The sequence below is a fragment of the Salvia splendens genome, unplaced genomic scaffold, assembly GCF_004379255.2.
Source record: "Salvia splendens isolate huo1 unplaced genomic scaffold, SspV2 ctg499, whole genome shotgun sequence".
In the NCBI taxonomy this organism is placed as follows: Eukaryota; Viridiplantae; Streptophyta; class Magnoliopsida; order Lamiales; family Lamiaceae; genus Salvia; species Salvia splendens.
In genome coordinates, this window is record NW_024599155.1 from 18,664 (window position 1) to 39,047 (window position 20,384).

General features: G+C 38.6%; 5 protein-coding genes and 1 non-coding gene across 7 annotated transcripts; 1 reads left to right on the forward strand and 5 right to left on the reverse strand.

Annotated features, from left to right (window-relative positions):
- Positions 1 to 1,106: 1,106 nt before the first annotated feature.
- On the reverse strand, positions 1,107 to 3,610 carry LOC121790390 (protein HEAT-STRESS-ASSOCIATED 32-like). Its single transcript, XM_042188621.1, has 5 exons — positions 3,360 to 3,610; positions 2,715 to 2,906; positions 2,392 to 2,602; positions 1,485 to 1,708; positions 1,107 to 1,391 (listed from the first exon to the last, which is right to left on the reverse strand). Exons 1-5 carry the CDS (start codon positions 3,480 to 3,482, stop codon positions 1,281 to 1,283), a joined length of 861 nt encoding a protein of 286 aa, XP_042044555.1. The 5' UTR covers positions 3,483 to 3,610; the 3' UTR covers positions 1,107 to 1,280.
- A 2,243-nt stretch (positions 3,611 to 5,853) lies between these two features.
- On the forward strand, positions 5,854 to 7,052 carry LOC121790385. Its single transcript, XM_042188616.1, has 3 exons — positions 5,854 to 6,333; positions 6,403 to 6,608; positions 6,679 to 7,052. Exons 1-3 carry the CDS (start codon positions 6,235 to 6,237, stop codon positions 6,926 to 6,928), a joined length of 555 nt encoding a protein of 184 aa, XP_042044550.1. The 5' UTR covers positions 5,854 to 6,234; the 3' UTR covers positions 6,929 to 7,052.
- A 1,679-nt stretch (positions 7,053 to 8,731) lies between these two features.
- On the reverse strand, positions 8,732 to 9,735 carry LOC121790396 (oxygen-evolving enhancer protein 3-2, chloroplastic-like). Its single transcript, XM_042188629.1, has 3 exons — positions 9,421 to 9,735; positions 9,003 to 9,298; positions 8,732 to 8,922 (listed from the first exon to the last, which is right to left on the reverse strand). Exons 1-3 carry the CDS (start codon positions 9,689 to 9,691, stop codon positions 8,824 to 8,826), a joined length of 666 nt encoding a protein of 221 aa, XP_042044563.1. The 5' UTR covers positions 9,692 to 9,735; the 3' UTR covers positions 8,732 to 8,823.
- A 403-nt stretch (positions 9,736 to 10,138) lies between these two features.
- On the reverse strand, positions 10,139 to 12,437 carry LOC121790395 (sulfite exporter TauE/SafE family protein 2-like). 2 transcript variants are annotated; one of them, XM_042188627.1, is made up of 4 exons: positions 11,611 to 12,437; positions 10,906 to 11,034; positions 10,686 to 10,835; positions 10,139 to 10,618 (listed from the first exon to the last, which is right to left on the reverse strand). In XM_042188627.1, exons 1-4 carry the CDS (start codon positions 12,274 to 12,276, stop codon positions 10,310 to 10,312), a joined length of 1,254 nt encoding a protein of 417 aa, XP_042044561.1. In that variant the 5' UTR covers positions 12,277 to 12,437; the 3' UTR covers positions 10,139 to 10,309. The 2 variants fall into 2 exon arrangements, with proteins under 2 accessions (XP_042044561.1, XP_042044562.1); XM_042188628.1 differs by having other exon boundaries at positions 10,510 to 10,635.
- Positions 12,438 to 13,820: 1,383 nt separating this feature from the next.
- TRNAH-GUG lies at positions 13,821 to 13,892 on the reverse strand. Its single transcript has one exon. It is a non-coding gene; the product is annotated as a tRNA-His (tRNA).
- Positions 13,893 to 14,286: 394 nt separating this feature from the next.
- LOC121790392 lies at positions 14,287 to 20,097 on the reverse strand. Its single transcript, XM_042188624.1, has 15 exons — positions 19,244 to 20,097; positions 18,881 to 19,048; positions 18,670 to 18,791; positions 18,377 to 18,587; positions 18,068 to 18,305; positions 17,844 to 17,994; positions 17,423 to 17,756; positions 17,317 to 17,321; positions 16,144 to 16,948; positions 15,831 to 16,004; positions 15,614 to 15,735; positions 15,338 to 15,548; positions 15,026 to 15,263; positions 14,803 to 14,953; positions 14,287 to 14,735 (listed from the first exon to the last, which is right to left on the reverse strand). Exons 1-15 carry the CDS (start codon positions 20,082 to 20,084, stop codon positions 14,406 to 14,408), a joined length of 4,101 nt encoding a protein of 1,366 aa, XP_042044558.1. The 5' UTR covers positions 20,085 to 20,097; the 3' UTR covers positions 14,287 to 14,405.
- Between the last annotated feature and the right edge of the window lie 287 nt (positions 20,098 to 20,384).

A 20,384-nucleotide genomic window follows, 5' to 3' on the forward strand; every position in this document is an offset into this window, starting at 1 on the left:
GAGATGCTTTCTCTAATGTGAGTTGTTAACAGAAAATGACAGTTCTTGTGTATGTGACAAATATAATAAACACATATACATATAAATCGTACTTGATTTCGAAGAATTTTACGTAGGGTTGAACTCTTGTACGCGCGGTTGAACTCTTGTACGCGCGGGTCAAACTCGATCCGGACCTTGTTTTATCTCCATGTTAGCACCACCAACCTAACTAGTCATCAGTTCTACTGGGAAAAAGCAGGACACAATGATCAAGACCTGCCCAAAGACGAGCAAATCTGACACTATTAAAGCAATTTATTCAGTTCAATATAAATGTCTAGGTTCCTCAATTCATTGAGAATCATTATACGAGTCATGCAATAAAGTGCCCGAGGAAATACTCTCATTTATGATACATTTAAATGCTCTACCAACCCAGGCCATGCTTTACATTAACTAGGCACATGCCTTCCTGACCAGATTTTTGCCCACACAGGCCAAAAATTATCAGAAATTCAATTTACCAACAATTGCCATAAGTTAGGATATTAATTAAATTGAAACTGTACGGTCTTATCTTGATAATCAGTGCCACATAAAGCCTAATCAACAAAAATCATCACTCATACAAATTAATATAACATGCACTGGACCAAGATACCCAACAAACAAAACTGGACAAGATGTACATTGGAAAAAAAAAGGCAGAGGAAGATAAGACCTGTTTAACAAGAGAGATTGAAAAGTAAATATCAATTACTTCATTAGGGCCACCCAGAATAAAGGTGCAACAGAACATATTGATATAAAAAACAAACAATTACAGCCAAGTCATATACACATCACATCCTTTTACTTCCCAAAGTAGAAAACTGCATTCATCCTTAATATGTCAAAGCTGCATTTACACAAGCAAAAGTTACAATGTTTTTTCACACGTGTTCTCAAGAAATTAACTTTGATTTCAGAGAAGTGGTGTTCAAAGATCTAATTTGATGTATGCATAGAGCAACCTGAGCTAAGTGACCACTATACGGCCACAAAATAAAGCTCAGCGGAAGTTCCCCTCTGCTCTATTCTACAAAGATACAGTTAAAAATCCACAAAAAGCATACAACCAGATATATAGTATAACATTGAAGCTATTATGAATCATGATGTCTCAAACACACAAACATTACAAGTCGAGGAAGCAGGTCCTACTACTTGACACGATTGAGAATATAACAAACATATCAATGCTTACAAACTTTACTACTTATGACTGCGGTTAAGAACTTTTACAACAGAGCACCAGCTTAGAACCGGTAATATGATGAACCAAGAACAGATACATGATCCTTGCCCAGGTTACAGCCGCGGAGACATTCCAGATCCATGACTTGAGAATGATCCACAAAAAGATTTACCTTAAGACATATTAGACACAAAACGTTAGACATGATGCAAATTAAAAAATGAAAAGGGAACAGGTATTGGAAAAGGGGATTAGAAGAAATTACATGTGGACCATATTGTTTGATAAACCATTCAGATGTCTTAGGATTTGATGCTTCGAACATGGTTTTTTCAAGACCCAAACGGCTCACGACTTTTGCTATAATGTCTGCCCTCACAGAATCTGCTTGCCTACAGACATCATCAGCATCAATCATTATCATGTCTGCTCCAGCTTCAAGGCACCTCTCTGCCCTCCTAATCAATAGATTCACATCCTCAACAAGCTCTGAAGAATAATGAAACAAAATTAGTCTGTGTAGCTTGGCTGATATTGCACCATAACCTTCACTATTTATGTTCTGATCTCAGCTTAGATATTAAAGCATTATGTGAGGGATCTTAAAACTATCGAGTATTTTATAAGAGCGCATCTATCTAACTTCATCCAACAGGTGATAATCCTACTGTGATTAGTCTAATATAAAGATGATAAACACATCACTGCAGATTAGTCGAGTGACTGACTTAATAACCTGACTTGTAAACGCATTGATGTTTTGGTTCATGCACGTTTAGTGAAGCAGACGGCTATTGTCATATGGAATGATCTACTGAAGGATATAAGTATATTAAAAGGCTATAAAAATTGGAGATCCAACTGTCTCTTGTAATCTTATTTTGTCAACCCTCTTGCTTTAGCTAATTGCTATAGTGATTTCTACCTTATTAGTAAATCCAAGGATCCATACCAATATAATGCTTTCAAACTAAATAATCTGATGCTATCACTTTCCACAAAAGAACTTAACAGAGAAAATGTCCTCAACCCTACCCCTTCCTCTGAGAGCCCTTAGTCCTATGAAATGCTTGACGTATAATATAGGGATTACAGGTGAAACTTCACTGGTAGAAGTAGAACACTAGATAATACATGGTGCAATTATAGCTCTAACAAGTTAGAGTGCTCACCAGATGTTTGCTGCACAGGGACCGTGTAAGATCCATATGCTCTGTTACCACTCATAGGTATATCTGACTTGTTAAACTTCACAGCAAACAGAGGCTTAGCTCTGAGGCCCCCCGTTTTGACAAGCCTCACATATCTCAAAAGAATCTCTTCAGGAATTCCAAGTGAGCCAGCATCTATCTCAATGGTATCAAATCCCAACTCTTTGCATTCCTAAGACATAATTGTATATTACTCACAAGGAAAAGTAGTCAAATTATGATATGTAATTGTATATTACTCATAATTGTATATTAACTCACAGAAAAAACTTCAACAACATTACCTCAATATATTCTTTGAAAGCAGAAGGACCTCCGCGCTGTAGGTACTCAGCCCAGTCACCGCTGCTGACGTACACATTGTGCTTATGCGCCAGGTCAGTCACTTCTTTGATGTAACTCTTAGGCATCAAACTATGAGAGCCTCCAGCAAACTTGAGACCATCAACAAATTGCCCCATAGAGTCAAAAACATCCTGTGCCAAATAGGTTCTTGTCAGTTTACTGAACTATTAACTATGAAATTGATACTGGAAACAATATTGCCTCCATTTCTTGAGCAGAAAATTGCACAATTCGACAATCTATTGTAGTCTAAAGTAGAATTTCTATTAAAACATACGAAGCTAAGCCACAGATCTTCTCGACCTCATCATCATTCCATGCACACAAAATTAAGTCCGAAATTTGAAGAAAAATTGAAATGAATAAATCATCATGCGAAACCGTCACCTCTGATCTGACAAACATAGGGATTAACGAGTAGTAACATATTAGAAGGAGAGTGATGAGCTTGAAGAAACTTGAAATTGAAGCACTGCTCATACCACAATTACCAGTTACCTCAAATACTTAACACAAACAATTTAGGACGGAGAAATTAAAAGGAAATAATGCAGCTATGATTCAGTGGATCAAGGGTAAATTACCTGGAGGAGATTTTGGGAGAAAAGAGAGTGATGAGGTCCCCTCATTTCGGTGACGCCATACCTCCTAGGCTTCTCCGGTCGATCTTCTTCTTCGAAGAATGTCTTCCACCGATAACTTGCCATTTTCTCCCCTCCTCCTTTTACCCCTTAATTGAGACCGAGTTTCGATATGTGAAATGCATTTGATTTGAAGGTGGAATATAGCTGACATACAAAGAGGGAGGAGAGAACTTCCACTGACGGTTGTAGAAGTCTGAAGCACCTTCTGGAAATATTTCATTTTATTATTTTAATGGATAATGTTAAATTCATTCGAAATTCCTTTTCTTTTTTGAAAAATGGCAATCTTTATTCTGGTTCTATGAGCTAAGATTAAATTCTATATTACTAATTCATGATAAGTGCGTTCAAAAATTAAATTACAATAATAAAAATAAAACAATTTCTCTTTAATTAGCAACAACGTGTATTTTGCGTGAACAATTAAGTAAATAAATTAAACGGAAATTGGTCTCTAAAACCATAAACTTTGCTAAAAAATTGGTATTTCCCATGAACTTTAAAATTGGTATATAATATCACAAACTTTGCACTTTGTTTGGTATTTCCCACGGCATGTTTATTAGTATATTTGACTAACTTACGAGGCTTTTTTTATCACACAATTAAATCAACGTAGTTTTCAACGGGACTTTTTATCCTACATGTTATACTATGTTTATCAGCTACATTCAACCCAACTCAACATCCACTTTTACAATATTTAATTAATTTATATCTTCTCCACGTCATTATTATTCATCCAACCCAACCATGCATTTTTTTTTATAGTTTATCAATGATCATCCAACCACACCATTTTATATTAATTTTTATTATATTTTATAATAATACTATTACATAAAATATTAGCATTACACAATAAAATTTATAAAACAATACAATAAATGACAAACTAAAAATTATAAAAATAGATAAATAAAAAATATGAAATTATAAAGAGAAAAGATAAAATTATTTTGTGTACAAAATTATAGCAAATGTGGTTTCTATTTATAGAGGATGAAAAATTTTAAATTTTAGTATAACTTTTACAAATTTTTAACATAACATGTAAAAGATATATAAATTTTATAAAAATAAAATACCAACCAATGATATTATGCCATTCGGCACAATCTCACTGGTTAAACCAATAAATGACATGGGCAACCAAATGGTTGGAGGTTGCCCACCTAGAGACCACGGATGAATGAAGAGAGAGGGAGACCTTCAAATCCATTTTTTCTTTTTTTTTAATTGGGTAATGACATGGAGGTCGGCCTAGGGGTGGGTAGGTACGATAGACCTTACCAAAACCACCCTATCGTATAACTTAACGTAAATTCGGTATGCGAAAAAATCTTACCTTAACCTTACCAAAATTTTCGGTATACCGAACTTCGGTATATCTTATTTTTGGTATGGAGAATTTTCATACCGATACCGTACCTCATTTTCGGTATACCAAAATTCGGTATACCATACTTTTGTTATATACCTTACTTTCAACATCAGTCAAAATTGAATATTTGAGTTTTTAGAATGCTATTTATAATTTATAATTTAAGGACTATATTTTATTCATATTATATTTATATTTTACCATAGATTTTATAATTTAAAAATATATAAAATATATTTTATCTATAATTATATTTGTATTTTACGGTATATACCTTAAATTACGGTATATACCGAATTTCGGTATGCCGCGGTATATAAAAGTTCATACCTTTACCTTACCAAAATATTTTGGTAAGGTATCATACCGTACCGAAAATCATGGTATACCAAAAATTCGGTATTTTTTCGGTACGATAAGACCGGTATTTCGATATTTCGGTATTTTTCCCCAGCCCTAGGTCGGCCTCCACCAACCCGATAAACTTGGTCTTATGAACTCAAAAAGTGATTTAAAATATCATAAAATGTATCACGGTTACCTACGTAAAATAAGATTTTGATGAAAATATCTTATTTGAGTGAGATTGGGAAATATCAAACAAAATGCAAAATTTATGATATTATAGACCAATTTCAAAGTTCATGGGAAATACCAAATTTTAGACAAAGTTCATGGTTTTAGAGACCAATCTCCCTAAATTAAATGAAAAAAAACAAAAGAACAAAACTCGGGAAGGACACGTGGATATTTAATTGTTTGACAGTTAACTTTCTTTTATTTTCTACAATGGATAACTTCTTTGTACATAAGTTTTTGAAAATGCAAAGATAATTTTTGCAAGAGAATTGAACTCACATGCATTTATTATGCCTTGTTTACTGTGACTTCATTATTTACTAGTAATTATTTGATTTTCACTACTAGTAATTCTCAATAATTTATTTTGAGGCGAACTCTCAATAACCCAATTGATGGGTTCAATTATCTGTGCCTATTTATATCATGTAGTAGTACATAAATAAAATATTCAGATTGTTATACAATTAAAAATAATCAAAATCCAAACATTATAGTAGTACTAGTTTTTTTCAGATTATCTTTTCACAAGGAAAAATCACCTACTGTCAAAGATAAAATACAATTGCATTATGTCAATAATAGGAAATACTACTATGTTTAAAGGATGAATAGAGAAGATGGAGATGGAGTAAGGTGTATGCAGCACTAGTCTGGAGATGCACTGCTTTTCTTCCTCGCCATGAAACGAATCCATCCCACCATTAAAGTTAGACAAAAGAAGCCTTTTCTACTCCAAGAATCAAACCCAGCTAATCCACCTCCTCTTTATTCTGATTCCTCTACATTCAACATAGATATATACTCAAAGCCTTAACAGTTCCAACATCCAATCATTCTCAACAGACAGCCATGGCCAAGAACATGGATTTCCTCGTATGTCTCCTCATCATGGCTCTGGACATCATAGCCGGGGTTCTCGGCATACAGGGCGAGGTTGCTCAGAACAAGGTTCGTCTTTCCATCTCGCTCCCGCTTCAATTCATGTAATAACATTAACATATGGCTTGATGTGTACAGACTCAAAACCTGAGGGCGTGGATATTCGAGTGTCGGGATCCAAGCTACGAGGCTTTCAAACTTGGGCTGGCTGCAGTGGTGATGCTGTGCCTGGCACACATTGTAGCTAATTTGCTGGCGGGATGCGTCTTCATCAGCTCCAAAGAAGAACTCGACAGGGCTTCGCCAAACAAGCAACTTGCTGCTGCCTCCCTCATGATGTCATGGTATTTGATTATCTGATTGATTAGCTCGGTGATTCCAGCCACTGTTGAAACTAATGGTGGATTCTGACAGGATTATGTTGGGGATTGCATTCATCCTGCTGATATCGGGAGTGTTGTCAAACTCAAAAACAAGAAAGAACTGCGGGATAAGCCATCAACAGCAGCTGTCGATTGGAGGGATCCTGTGTTTCATTCATGGACTGTTTGCGGTTGCCTATTATGTATCTGCAGCTGCTGTTCTTAGAGATGAACGGAATCCGCATCAACAACACAACCACGCCCACCAACCCAAACCAGATCAGCAACCACTTCCTGCCTGATTTTTCTCATCTTCCACATTCCTTTCTTGGCCTTGATGTTTACCAATAGTTCAGTTGATTTTCAACTAGTCATCTTCACATGATTCTTTCTTTTCATTCTGGAAAATGACATTCTGACCTTACATATCTAGTAGTAATATATGCAGCTCAGATCATTAATATGCTATGCTTTTCTGCACATCAAAACCAAACAGTTCAGCTTCCCAATCGATATAACTGAAATGATTACATACATACGAACAAAACACGATGAACAATCAAAATATTTTAATGAACCTATCGGTTCCAAGAGGCTGCCTTTCACCAAATCATCTTCCAGATTTGGTCCAAACCATGCTATGGTAACTCGGCAGGCCACATGCATCAAAAAATGATCAAACTATCTTCCAAGATTGTGAAATATTACTATATCCCATAGTCAAAATCCCTAACTAGAAGTCAGCACTTGAAGGACAGATGATAGTAAGGAAGAGAACAAGAAAGTTCCCCAAATCAAGGCAGCATAACAAGCCAGATGAGTAAACACACAGTTAAACAAAAGAAATAACTATTCATTCAGAGTGAGAATAAGGAAGTAGTACTATTTTCTTTGGAACAATGAACTTTCTACAAAACCAACTCACCTAGGAGCCAAACTGCCATTGGCATTAACATGGTTTTTCGACAAAGAAATCGATACATACTGAATGAGTAATTAAACCATGGAGTTCGATAGCAAAATATAAATAGAAGCCAACTAACAAAGCTCAATTGGTGTATATTGATAAGGGAAGAACCCTTATCAAGTGAAGAAAGACACAGAAAAAAGTAACCTTCCTGCACCTCAGTGATATCTCTCATTCATAAATTCCAAATCAAATCGATTCAAGTCCACTTGTGACTTGTCCCCAATTTCGGCTTTTGCCAATCCAGACTCCCTACTACCTTCGCCCAAACTCAAATCAGAGAGGGGGAAGGCTACAGCAAATCTGGATTAGAAAAAGTTGAGAGGGGGGACTTATCGTTCCCTCACCACTCACACCCATCACATTCACCACAAATCATAAGCGTTCTTCTCCTGATTTCCATTGTTAGTAGTATTATTTATAAATTCATGAAACGACTTTAAATGGAGATTTGAACTCGTTCATGAATTTATCAAGAGATTAAGGAGACGGAGAATCAAAGATAGAGAAACCGGTTAATATAAGAAAATTTGAGAGTGAATTACATAAATGCAGTAGGTGGCGGCGGTTGATAAATTGCACGTGTAAAAAGTTAAATTGTGTGATTAATTTATTTTGTATTTTAGGTCAAGAAAAAAGAAAATTAATTAACAATTGTTTACAATGTTGAAAAATGATTTTCCAGTGCTTGAATTATACTCCGTATTTATAAAACTTATCCCATGATCTTTTGACTTTTTTAGAATTCCACTATGGTCGTGACTCGTACTCATATTTATTCGATGATCCATAACTTTTCTGCAATAAACCTTGAAATGTGCACTTTAATTTTACGATTTTCAACTAATTGCGTTTATTGTTTTAGATGTTACCGTTACGGATAGCTTGAATCATATTTTTCTAATTTTTTTTTTACTTTTATCGCAATCAGTTGTTAATGTTGTGATCTCGGCGATATATGTACATGTTAAATCTCCATTTTTTTGGTAATTTTAAGAGGTAACGTGAAATTATTAATGATTGGTAGTAGAAGATTTGCTATCATATTTTCATCAACATTTCATGTTTCTATCATGTAAATATATCAACATTAACTACGATACTCGTTTAATAATATCATTTAATGCACAAGTTATAGTTGAAATAGAAACAAGATTACTTAAGATTCATTTAAATTAACATCCCATTAACTAAAAACATATTCTTACAACATTGTACAAGTAGTAGCATCTAAGCAAGCTTGGCAAGAACGTCATTAAGCGTAGATACAGCTATGGCATAATACTTCTCTGCATCAGAGGGGCTCTTGATCTTGGCAGCATAATCCAGCTGATAACAAACAAATCAAATCACATAATATCAGTAGCTGTGAATGATGAAAAAGGCGAAGAAGATCATGAAGAACTAACGTTGCTGATATCTGCGAAGAGCTTGCCCGTGAGCTCCTTGAGAGATTGCTTCTCTTCCTTGGACTTGGCAGAAATGATGGTGTTGAGGTCATAACGAAGGTACTCCGCCTTCGAACGAAGGTCGTTCTGCACGTACGGCCACGCCTTCTTCTCGATCAACGACTTCACACCAACGATTTCCTTCGCGGATTCCTTAGCTCTCGCTGCTGCCTCCGCCGGTGCCAGTGGCTGGATGAAAAACCTGTTCTTCAATGGCAAGTCAAAGTCTCTTGCTTGGTCCGAGTTCAAAGTTCCAGCTGTCACAATCACAACACTATATTAGTTTTTAAATAAAAATTGATAAAATACGAGAGGGAGATAATGATATGATAAAACAAAACTATTGATTATAGACGGAAGCAAAAACTGGGCTACTTACGTAGGCCACCGGAGGGAGGCGGTGGTCCTCCGATTTTTATAGGCTTGGCTTCAGCGAGCACTGCTCGGACGAAGGAGCCGGAGACAATCCCAGCAGCGACAAGCCCCAGCATGGCGCGGCGGCTGGTCTCGGTCTCGCCTTGCTGCGCGCGGATGCTGAATCCGGTTCTCGCGGCGGAGGTCCTGTTCAAGCGGTTGGATTGAAGGCTGCCTTCGAGGACCGCCTGCGAAGAGCCGCGTAAGCCAGCCATTGAAGCCATAGCTTGAGCCATTCCTCAAAATTGTTTTTCTAGTTTGTTAAAAATCAAAACAAAAAATATCAGTGTTTTTTCAGAGTATAAATGAGATGAGGAAGCGCCTTATCTGAGTTTGGATATGCAATCTACCAATCAGTCTGCAGTATCGTGACACTGTACGCTCTTCTAGCCACTAGACTTGTGCCACGTAGACCTTAATGATTTTTGTCATCAATTTCCTGTCTTTTTGTTGATTCCAAAGTACTAATGACTTAGTAACATATGTGCAATGTATTATAATACTATGATATTAGTTAGATGTTTTTATAAAAAAGTAATCACATAGTAACACCATGGAGTGATTCACCTAACTTTTTTTAATTGGGAATTCACGAAACAATAAACTAATATTGAGTAAGAAATTAATATGTTATGTGATACCAACTGTTTTCGCAAGCTAATATAAATGAACCATCTCCTAGTAATACATGCGCAAATATTTGGAGGCGAATACACAGTTGAGCAATTTTTAATTTGGGTAACATATAAGCATAGTAACACATTGCTGTAAAGGCTATATATTAGTACATGATGACTCTTCAAAATAATAAAAACTCAACAAAGCAGGGAAGTAAAAAAGCTAGGGGAGACAAGTCAGCATGGTTTCTTGAAGCCCATGTTCTGGCCAGTTGTGTAACTCCTCCATACATCTATAGCTCCAAAGCTAGTCATCAAAACGATACTCAGAGCCATCACCGTGGCCACAGAGAAGATGATAATTGAGGGACGGCCGTGTCTAAGTATTGCCTTTCGTATCATGGTCAGTCCAACAAGTGAGGCAACGAAGCAGACTGCTGCATACGTTAGAGCAGCATAGATCTGCTTCATGCCCAACAGCAAGTACTGGAGCGCGGACATGCTCGATGACACGAGTACCATGAAAGAACACGTCGCTGCTGTCACCTACGCAACAACGTAAACTAGTCAAATAATATGACTCAGTTTAACCAATGCTCTAGCAACTACTTACTTGAGGCTCAATTCCCATTTGAAGGAGAATTGGGCTTATGAGCATGCCACCTCCGATTCCGAAAACTCCACCAAGAAGGCCGGCTAGTAGGGCCATTATTGGGAACACGAGTTCGCTGGATGGCCGCCTTCTCGTTCGCCCTCCGTTTTCCTTTTGTCATCAAGAGAGAGAGAGTTAAATAGTGGTGGAAATACAGTGTGTGTAATGTTTGTTAAGAGACCTGTTGAGTTGAAGCAGTAGTACTACTCCTGCGGAAGAGGATCCATGAAGTGAAGAAAATGGCAAGAGGAATTTGCATAGATGAGATTATCCAGTACCCTATTCCACAAGCCTCTATCTCAATAATACCCTGCAAAAGATCAGCAAATGCTACACATTGAGTGAAATTTGGTGTTTTCTGGTTGTGCAAGACAACAATGGAGTTTATAAACCAACTGAACTCTCTCAAAATAGACTAATCTTTTGAAATGAGTTATCTTGTTTGGTTTGTAGTATTTGTGCTTTCATTGAGTGACCTAACGGTTCTGGCTGGTGGCGCGACCAACAATGACATTTGAGAGCTAACTCAGAGCCAGATGTGGTCAACGAGGACGTTGATTCCAGTAGTGGCCCACAAAAAAGGAGATCTGGTGAAGGAGTCAACCGTGACCAACGATGACATCGATCCTTAAGGGGGTCGATCGTTACATGAAAAAACTTGTTCAACGTCAATTGTGTAACACAACAGATGTGGAGTTTGCTAGTTCTCATGATAGGTATTCTATGACGATGTTTGAGAGAATATTGAGGATAGTGGCTTAGGGGAAGAGTCAATCATGATCAACGAGGACATTGGGTTCACTCGAAGTGGTGGCTTGGCAAAAGAGCTATGACCAGACTAGTGTATTTACAAGGTGAAGAAGTTTATATATATGGTTACACGTACTTGTCCGTAGCGATTTCCACGAATGAGATACAGGGCAAAGAAGGAAAACCAGATGAGGACCAACATCCCAACGGGCACCCACGGAGTCCGGACCTCGGCTTCGGCTTCGGCTTGATCCGCGGTAGCACACAACAGGGGCATTTTCGTAATTTCACAACCGTTCTCCGATTCCAACCTCCAGCACGCAGCCCCCGACCTGCACGTCTTGAAGGTGCATCCGGCGACGAAGACCACGAACATAAGCATGATCAGCCACTCCGGGAACACGACATTCAGCACCACCCCGCAGCTCACGCCCAGCAGCAGCCACGGCTGGCACAGCAGCGCCATCTCGTAGTCAATAAGCCGTCTCGCGGTGCCGCCGCTCCTCCAGAGAGTGTAGGACGCGACGTTGGCCACAGAGCCACCCGTTACCATGAAAGCTGAATACGTGGATGCTGTTTTCACGTCCTGGCCGCCGACGATGGTCAGGATGGGTATGAACAGGCCCCCGCCGCCGACGCCTCCCGCGCTGGAGATGGCGGCGGCGAGGGACGACAAGCCTGCGACTGCCGCCGACCGAATACCGATCCCTTCGACTGTGTTTGATGTTTCAACCCCAGATTTACACGAAGTGGAAGACAAGATGGTGAGGAGGAACAGACATTTGAGGAATGTATGCCTCATTTTTTTTTTCCTGAAATTTTGAATTCTCAAAACCTTGAATTTATAGGAAATTGGCAATCTGGAGATGATGAATGATTTGCTGGAATCTACACAATTTCAGTTAGAAATAGCGAAAGATTAAGAGAAACTACAATTCTGGAATAAGGATTGCAGGTTAAAAGTGGTACCGGAATTTGGAATTAAGCTTCCTAACAAAAACTAAGTGACTATCTATGTATTTATAAATTAAATATTATGCCCGCAGGGACGTAGCGCAGTTGGCAACGGAGGGGCAGATCTTGCTGCAATAAATTAAATATTACTCCACTCAAGTGATTAAATGTCTCATTTTGGTTATGACACCATGTTTCTAAAAATGTGAAGAAAAACGAGTGAAAAAAATTAGTCCGAGCTTGTTATTTCTCTAATGAAAAAATTCTTGCTATATTAATAGATTGAAGAACAAATTTGGTGGGTGTGCTTCAAGAAAAACTATTCTCGAGGAACTTGAACCTCTCGAAGTTGTTGCTGAGAAATTACGAAAAAAAATTTATATCATGATATTATTTGCCGAAATTTTTCATTGGTGGGAAATAATAAACTCGCGGTAAAGTTCGTGATATTATTTGTCAATTTCAAAGTTCGTCGGAAAAATCCACAAGTGGTATCTATTTTTGGTTTTTGGTGTTTTTTTAATGAGGTAGTATCTATTTTTTTACTAACAATATTTTTATCCCTTTTTTTATCTCTCACATTTTAACAATTTTGCATTAAAATCTTTATTATTCTCAAACTTTTTTATTTTTATGGAATAAATAAAGTAACATTAAAATTAGTCATTTAGTGAATAATCCAAATAACACAATGGCGAACAAGACACTACATTACTGAAATTCAAATAACAGAAACCTTGGGCCTGTTTACCTAAAAAATATTACTGAAAAGAAACGCATTAAATCGAGAAATTCAGTAATCTATCAATTCAAATTTTAGGTAAGTAGTTTAGTGCGAAATACTATATGCACACGCGGCAACAAATGATTATAGTGATACTTATCTAGAAAAAACCCCTTTTGCTTTGGTATTCTATGATCAGATAACTGCAATATTGAATTTACTAGTACCAATTTACCATATTGTCGTCTTTTTATTGATCTAGCCCTTCCACCTTCTTGATTTAAATAGATCCAACTGATTGATTTAACTAGTACCAATTTACAATACGTGCCATAAATTGCCATTGTCAATTTTTTATTTTTCTTGAATATTTATTTATTTTCATGCACAATATCGTATGACTTCCCTACTACCTTCACAAGTGACAAATGTTGTTTATCGCGTGTCATTAAATTATGAGAAAATATATAACCATGTTTTGCCAATTTTTAATCTTAATTGAGAAATTACTTTGACACGTCAAATGCTGACATGAAACTCTCCAACTATTTGGTGGTTTGTAAATATTTCACTCTGTCTTTACATTTATTTAATTAATAAGTAGTAATAAATAAATAAGAAAATGAGTAAATATACCCAGAGGTGACGTCTGAAAAGACAAAAAGAAATGTGGCTGCTGGGATTCGAGCCCAGGTCTCCACGGCCACAACGTGGAATTCTCACCACTAAACTACAGCCACTTTGTTGCTTAAAAACAAATTTTAATATGTATTATATCATTGTATTCCACTTAAGGAGATGATGCCCATAAACCGCAATGGTATACTCTTAATCACAAACACAAGCCGCAATCCACACAACGATGCTAGCGCGCACTTGCCATGGTGCATGAGACGTATGAAGCAGAGTACGTGGACAGAAATGCAGGCCTCGAAGGAACTGGCAGTGTTACAGTTGAACTACTGAGCATTATAACCACCTCTGCCATCGTCGGCCTCATACGAGGATCTTCCTGAACTCACAACAGGCCAATGTGAATGCATCCCAGCATCATCTCTTGGACTATACTATCTTTTGTAGTCCCTTGCTCCCACTTTTCCCATATCTGAAACAAATTGCATCTAATCACACATCTTAGCAGATTATATTTAGAATTTCCAAATCCATTTACTTACATAAGTCAAGAGGTCCACAGTATGGCCATTGTGAAAACAGAAAAAATTTACATTCATAATTAGTGTGTAGAGACAAAATCAACGAGGACATAACTCGGTGATTGAAACATCGTTTACAGACGACGAGCCTTGAGATACACCTGTTCTCACTTCGCTTGAGTAGGAGTCTACGGGGCCATAGTGACTACTCAAATAAAATGCAGGCTCAGAGGGCACTGGCAGACTCATTTTCGTTCTACCGAGCATTTGACCAACCGAAGCCATTGTTGGCCTCATTGTAGCATTTTCTTGAACGCACAACAGACCAATGTGTATGCATCTCACCATATCGCGTTCAGATCCCGTGCCATTCCTCACCACAGGATCTATCATATCTGCAGCTGTCCCTTCGCTCCACTTCTTCCATGTCTGAGAGTTTGAGAATCTTAATTAGTTGTTATAAACATAGTTTTGTTTAAATAATAATGTTACTTACAATAGCCAATAGGTCCTCTCCATTCTCCTCATTTTTGATACAAGCACTTCTCTGACCACTCAAGATTTCCAGAACAAGCACCCCAAAACTATACACATCAGACTTATTCGAGTACATACCATGCATTGCGTATTCAGGCGACATATAACCACTGCGTGTTCAAAATTGAGATATTTAGTGAGGAAGGAACTCTCAATATGTGTTTGGTTAATTATGAACTTACTAAGTTCCAGCTATCTTGCTTGTATTTCCTTGAGTTTCATCTTGTTTAAACAATCTCGCCATGCCAAAATCTGCAATGTTAGGATTCATATCTCCATCCAACAGTATGTTGCTGGCTTTTAGATCACGGTGAATGATCCTGAGTCGAGAGTCTTCGTGCAAGTACAGAAGCCCCTTTGCGACACCCCTTAGGATCATGTAGCGTCTATTCCAATCCAACTGCAAACTTTTGACAGGATCTGCATACTACTAATTACTGAAATGAGCATGCTAAGGGTTGATGTTCGACACTGAAACTAGAGAAAAACATTACCAAATATGAACTTGTCAAGGCTTGCATTCGGAACGAATTCATATATTAGCACCCTCTCAGTTCCTTCCATAGAGAATCCTAAGAGTTTCACCAGATTCCTATGTTGAAGTTTGGCAACCAACGAAACCTCATTCTTGAATTCAACATTGCCCTGCGTTGAATCTTTGGATAGCCTTTTAACTGCTATTTCTTGGCCAGTTTGAAGTTTTCCCTGTCAATATTAGTCGCTATGACAATCATGCTTGTTCTCGTTTATCGAAACACACATAGAGTTACCTTATAAACAGCCCCGAATCCGCCTTGGCCAAGCTTGTTAGCATCGGCAAAATCATTAGTTGCAACTCTGATGCTGCGAAAATCATATTGCAGGGATTCAACATTACAAATGTCATCAGCAGCTGAATCACCAGTGAGAAGATCATATTGCAGGGTCAGTTGCATTACTCATGAATCATGATGAGTATGGATAAAAGAGAAGACGAATAAATCTTACACTCGGCTATTTTATATGCACTGCTCCGCTTCGTTCTTCTCCTAATGAAGATGATGATGGCACAAGCAGCAAATAATAGAGTTGCTCCAGCTGGGACAGCAATGAAGATGATAACTTTTGCCGTATTATCATCTTTCTTTCCGTGTATAAGTATTGTATTATTTCCATTGGTTTCTGCAGAAATAAGAAAATGTTCTTTAATCTTATAGTTAATTCGACTGCATGTTCGATTATTTGCTGTATGACTAATAATTAGTACATATATATTGGGACTCATATTTGATTAAAATTTCCCCCGTAGGCCAAAAATTACCTGGTGGGTGCGAAGCTACAATTTGCACCCCCAATTCCCTAAGCCGAGTTTCATTGTAGAAACCAATATCTTCATACCAGATAATGCAGTTGGGTCCTAGCACTCTGATCCCAATCGAAATATAACTTTGAAGGAATTGGGAATGCCCAGCCAAGCATCTCCGGCAATCTTCCGATGAAAAGTCCGGGGTACACTGCACCAGTGCATAAATCGTGGCAACGTCAGAGTGTGAGAGATCCCTAGCCCCTGCACCAACCTTGAGCTCGAACGTGCCATTAGCCGCCTGCGCCATGAGATCAGACAGCAGCCTCGCCCTGTCCTCCTTGAACGCATCTCCATTCGAAGCATTTTGTGCATCTCTTAGCAGATAGGTGGGATCTTCCGTCTGCGTATTGTGTATGGGATCGTTAGAGTAGCGCAAGGAGCAGTGTTCATACCATATAACCGCCTGTCTCGCGCTGGGGCATGACTGAAGCACCTCGCGCGAGGCTGACTCGACACAAGTGCGACACTGCTCAAGGGTTTGGTCGGCCCTGCATAGGGCGAGTCCGTTGACTGCGCCAACGGATGTGCCGTGGAAGCCGTAGTCGCTCATGTTGGTGGAAAGAGAAAGGAGTAGGGCGTTGAGGTTGGCGCTGTATACGCTGTTATTCCTGTAGCTCCCGTTACTGGTACATCGGAAGGGATTTTCCTGTGCTCTTGCCCGGGATGAAAGGTATATGATGATAACTAGAATCATGCGCACTGGATACATTACAACTGCAGGTGACTCAAACTCCCGACCTATTGAAAGGAGAAGAAGCGTCTACTCAACTGAGTTGTTTTTCATAGTCTATCGAATTCATAAGCGCTTTTTTTCCAATTATCTTCGCAAACACAAAGAAGAAGAAAGTCAATGAAAGTGTCAAAGCTACAGGAATAAGAAATAAATGGAATTGGAAAAAGACAGGCAGAAACAGAGAAGAAAGACGAGAGAATTAAAGCTCCACTCAAATGCTCATAATTTTCTCTACATGATTTGACACCATCACAAGACCAATTCAGCTCTCAAAGAAAACGAATAATATTGTTAGAATTCTATGATCAATGATGAATCTCGTGGTACGAAATTTGAAACAATCGTCCCTTTCCTCATTAACTGTTTACGACTTTATCTACACGTCTTTATTTCACAAGTTCTAACTCATATACACAGATGCAAGAGAAAAACAGAACAAAATTACATGCATAATTTTTGTGTTGAGCAAAGCTCAAACCTTGGCAGGATGGCAAAATCAACGAGGATATATCTCGGTTACTGAAACATCGTTTACAGACGACGTGCCTTGAGATACACCTGATCCCACTTCGCTGGAGTAGGAATCTTTGGAGTCTTGGGGGCGATAGCGACAACTCAAATAAAATGCGGGCTGAGAAGGCACTGTCAGACTCATTGTCGTACTACTGAGCATTACTGCAACCGAAGCCATTGTTGGCCTCTTTGAAGCGTTTTCCTGAACGCACAACAGTCCGATGTGAATGCATCTCACTATATCACGTTCAGAACCCGCGCCATTCCTCAGCACCGGATCTATCACATTTGCAGCTGTCCCTTCTCTCCACTTCTTCCATGTCTGAGAGTTTGAGACTCTTAGGTGCAGTAAGCATAATTTTTTTTTAATAATAACATAGGCAAGGGAATTGGACATAATTTTACTTACAAAAGTCAAGAGGCTCTCTCCATTCTCCTCCTTTTGGATACAAACATTTCTCTGACCACTCAAGATTTCCAGAACAAGCACTCCAAAACTGAACACGTCTGACTTATCCGAATACTTACCATGCATTGCGTATTCAGGTGACATATATCCACTGCATATTCAAATTTGAAATATTGAGCAAGAAAGAAACTTTCAAAAATTGAAATATTGAGTTATAGACTTACTAAGTTCCAACAATCTTTCTTGTATTTCCTTGAGTTTCATCTTGTTTAAATAATCTTGCCATGCCAAAATCTGCAATCTTGGGATTCATATCTCCATCCAGCAGTACATTACTAGCTTTTAAATCACGATGAATGATCTTGAGTCGAGAGTCTTCGTGCAAGTACAGAAGCCCCTTCGCAATACCCCCTATGATCTTGTAGCGTTTATCCCAGTCCAATTGTGAACGTTTGACTGGATCTACATATAGTATTTACTGAAATGAGAAAGCAAGATCGATGTTCGATATTGAAATTTGAGTAAAACATTACCAAATATGAACTGGTCAAGGCTTGCATTCTCAACGAACTCATATATTACTACCCTCTCAGTTCCTTCCATAGAGAAACCTAAGAGCTTCACCAGATTCCTATGTTGAAGGTTGGCAACTAACAAAACCTCATTCTTGAATTCCATATTGCCTTGCCCTGAATCTTTGGACAACCTTTTCACTGCTATTTCTTCGCCAGTTTGAAGTTTTCCCTGAGTTCGCAACAAAATAGGCAATATTAGTCAATCTGACAATCCTGCTCGTTCTTGTAATCAAAGTACAATATAGAATAACCTTATAAACAGCCCCAAATCCACCTTGCCCGAGCTTGTTAGCATTGGAAAAATCATTAGTTGCAGCTCTGATGCTGCTAAAATCATATTGCTGGGATTCAACATTGCTAATGTCCTCAGCAGCTAATTCAAGTAATAATTGAGGTCAGTTGCATTGCATTACTCATGCACCATGATGAGTATGGATAAAAGAGAAGCTGAACTAATCTCACTCTTCGCTATCTCATATGCACCACTCCGCTTCATTCTTCTTCTAATGAAGATAATGATGGCACAACCAGCAAATATAAGAGTTGCCCCAACTGGAACAGCAATGAAGATCATAACTTTTGTCTTATTATCATCTTTCTTTCCCAATATTGTATTATCACCATTGATTCCTGTAGAAATAAGAAAATGTTGTTTAATCTAGCATTTTTTTCCCAAAATTAATTAGGATCATAAAGCTGTGATGTGATCAATTCTCTGCATTCTGACAAAAACACAATTAAAAAATAACAGGTTCATCTTAATTCAAAGGACCAAATCCAAGGAATTTCCCAAATTAAAATTAGGGATTTGAGTAGTACAATTACCTGGCTGCGAGGTCGCCGGCGGCGTCGATTGTGAAGCTACAAGTTTTACCCCCAATTCCCCAAGCCTAGTTTCATTGTAGAAATCAACTACTTCATACCGAATAACGCAATCAGGTCCTAGCACTCTGAACCCAATCGAAGTATAATTTCGAAGGATTTCCGCAATTTCAGTCAAGCATCTCCGGCAATCCTCCGACGAAAAGTCCGGCGTACACTGCACCAGTCCATAAATCGTCGCAAAATCAGAGCGCGTTAGATTCCTAGCTCCCGCACCGACCTTGAGCTGGAACGTGCCGTTAGCCGCCCGCGCGGTGAGATCAGCCAGCAGTCTCGCTCTATCCTCCTTGAACGCGTTTCCATTCGCAGCATTTTGTGTATTCCGCAGTCTCTTAACTGGATCGGCCACGCGCGTGTTGTGTATGGGGTCGTTGGAGTAGCGAAGGGTGCAGTATTCGTACCATATCACAGCCTGCCTCGCGCCGGGGCACGATTCGAGAAGCTCGCGCGACGCGGATTGGATACAAGCGCGGCACATGTGCGGGGATTGGTCGGCGCGGCAGAGGGCGAGGCCGTTGGCTGCGCCGACGGATGCGGTGTGGAAGCCGTAGTCGGTGATGTTGGAGGAGAGAGAGCGGAGTAAGGCGGTGAGATCGGCGCTGTTGCTTGTGAAATTGGAGGCGGCGGTGGTGCAGTTGTAGGGATTGTCCTGCCCCAGCGCCATGGATGAAAGGTGTATGAAGATTAGAAGAATCATGCGCAGTTTTATGCTACCTCGCCAATTCATAACTGGAGACAAGCTCGAAAACGAAGAAACTAGCTCTGATTCATGAATTGTTATCATATTTTGACTATTTTTTTCCAAGTTTGGATTATTAGAATTTAGAGGTAGAATTGCAAGTCCCAATCATATTCAATCATGTCCCTATCACTTGAAATTGCATGTCAAGAACAATTCAACGCACGAGATTATGAATAATAGTATTAAGAATTATATGATCATCACTTTGAATTTTTTTTTTAAGATAAGTGGGATTGAATTTGAATTTCAGTAGACGAAGATCATCTCATGCTGTGATTTAAAATTTATAGCCAAAAAAAGAAAAAAAAAATACACCAACTTTTGGCTGATTCAGGTTTTACC

Coding starts and splice junctions, on each gene's coding strand:
- LOC121790390 (XM_042188621.1), bottom strand. CDS start 3,482: ATGGCAAGTTATCGGTGGAAGACATTCTTCGAAGAAGAAGATCGACCG. Junction 1,709..2,391: donor CCCTGTGCAGCAAACATCTG/GTGAGCACTCTA, acceptor ATTATTCTTCAG/AGCTTGTTGAGGATGTGAAT. Junction 1,392..1,484: donor TCAAACAATATGGTCCACAT/GTAATTTCTTCT, acceptor ATATGTCTTAAG/GTAAATCTTTTTGTGGATCA.
- LOC121790396 (XM_042188629.1), bottom strand. CDS start 9,691: ATGGCTCAAGCTATGGCTTCAATGGCTGGCTTACGCGGCTCTTCGCAG. Junction 9,299..9,420: donor GCCTCCCTCCGGTGGCCTAC/GTAAGTAGCCCA, acceptor TGATTGTGACAG/CTGGAACTTTGAACTCGGAC. Junction 8,923..9,002: donor TCTTCGCAGATATCAGCAAC/GTTAGTTCTTCA, acceptor GTTTGTTATCAG/CTGGATTATGCTGCCAAGAT.
- LOC121790395 (XM_042188627.1), bottom strand. CDS start 12,276: ATGAGGCATACATTCCTCAAATGTCTGTTCCTCCTCACCATCTTGTCT. Junction 10,836..10,905: donor CTACTGCTTCAACTCAACAG/GTCTCTTAACAA, acceptor TGATGACAAAAG/GAAAACGGAGGGCGAACGAG. Junction 10,619..10,685: donor AAATGGGAATTGAGCCTCAA/GTAAGTAGTTGC, acceptor GTTGTTGCGTAG/GTGACAGCAGCGACGTGTTC.
- LOC121790392 (XM_042188624.1), bottom strand. CDS start 20,084: ATGATAACAATTCATGAATCAGAGCTAGTTTCTTCGTTTTCGAGCTTG. Junction 19,049..19,243: donor GCCGGCGACCTCGCAGCCAG/GTAATTGTACTA, acceptor TTATTTCTACAG/GAATCAATGGTGATAATACA. Junction 14,736..14,802: donor GAGAGGACCTATTGGCTATT/GTAAGTAACATT, acceptor TCAAACTCTCAG/ACATGGAAGAAGTGGAGCGA.
- LOC121790385 (XM_042188616.1), top strand. CDS start 6,235: ATGGCCAAGAACATGGATTTCCTCGTATGTCTCCTCATCATGGCTCTG. Junction 6,334..6,402: donor GCGAGGTTGCTCAGAACAAG/GTTCGTCTTTCC, acceptor TGATGTGTACAG/ACTCAAAACCTGAGGGCGTG. Junction 6,609..6,678: donor GCCTCCCTCATGATGTCATG/GTATTTGATTAT, acceptor GGATTCTGACAG/GATTATGTTGGGGATTGCAT.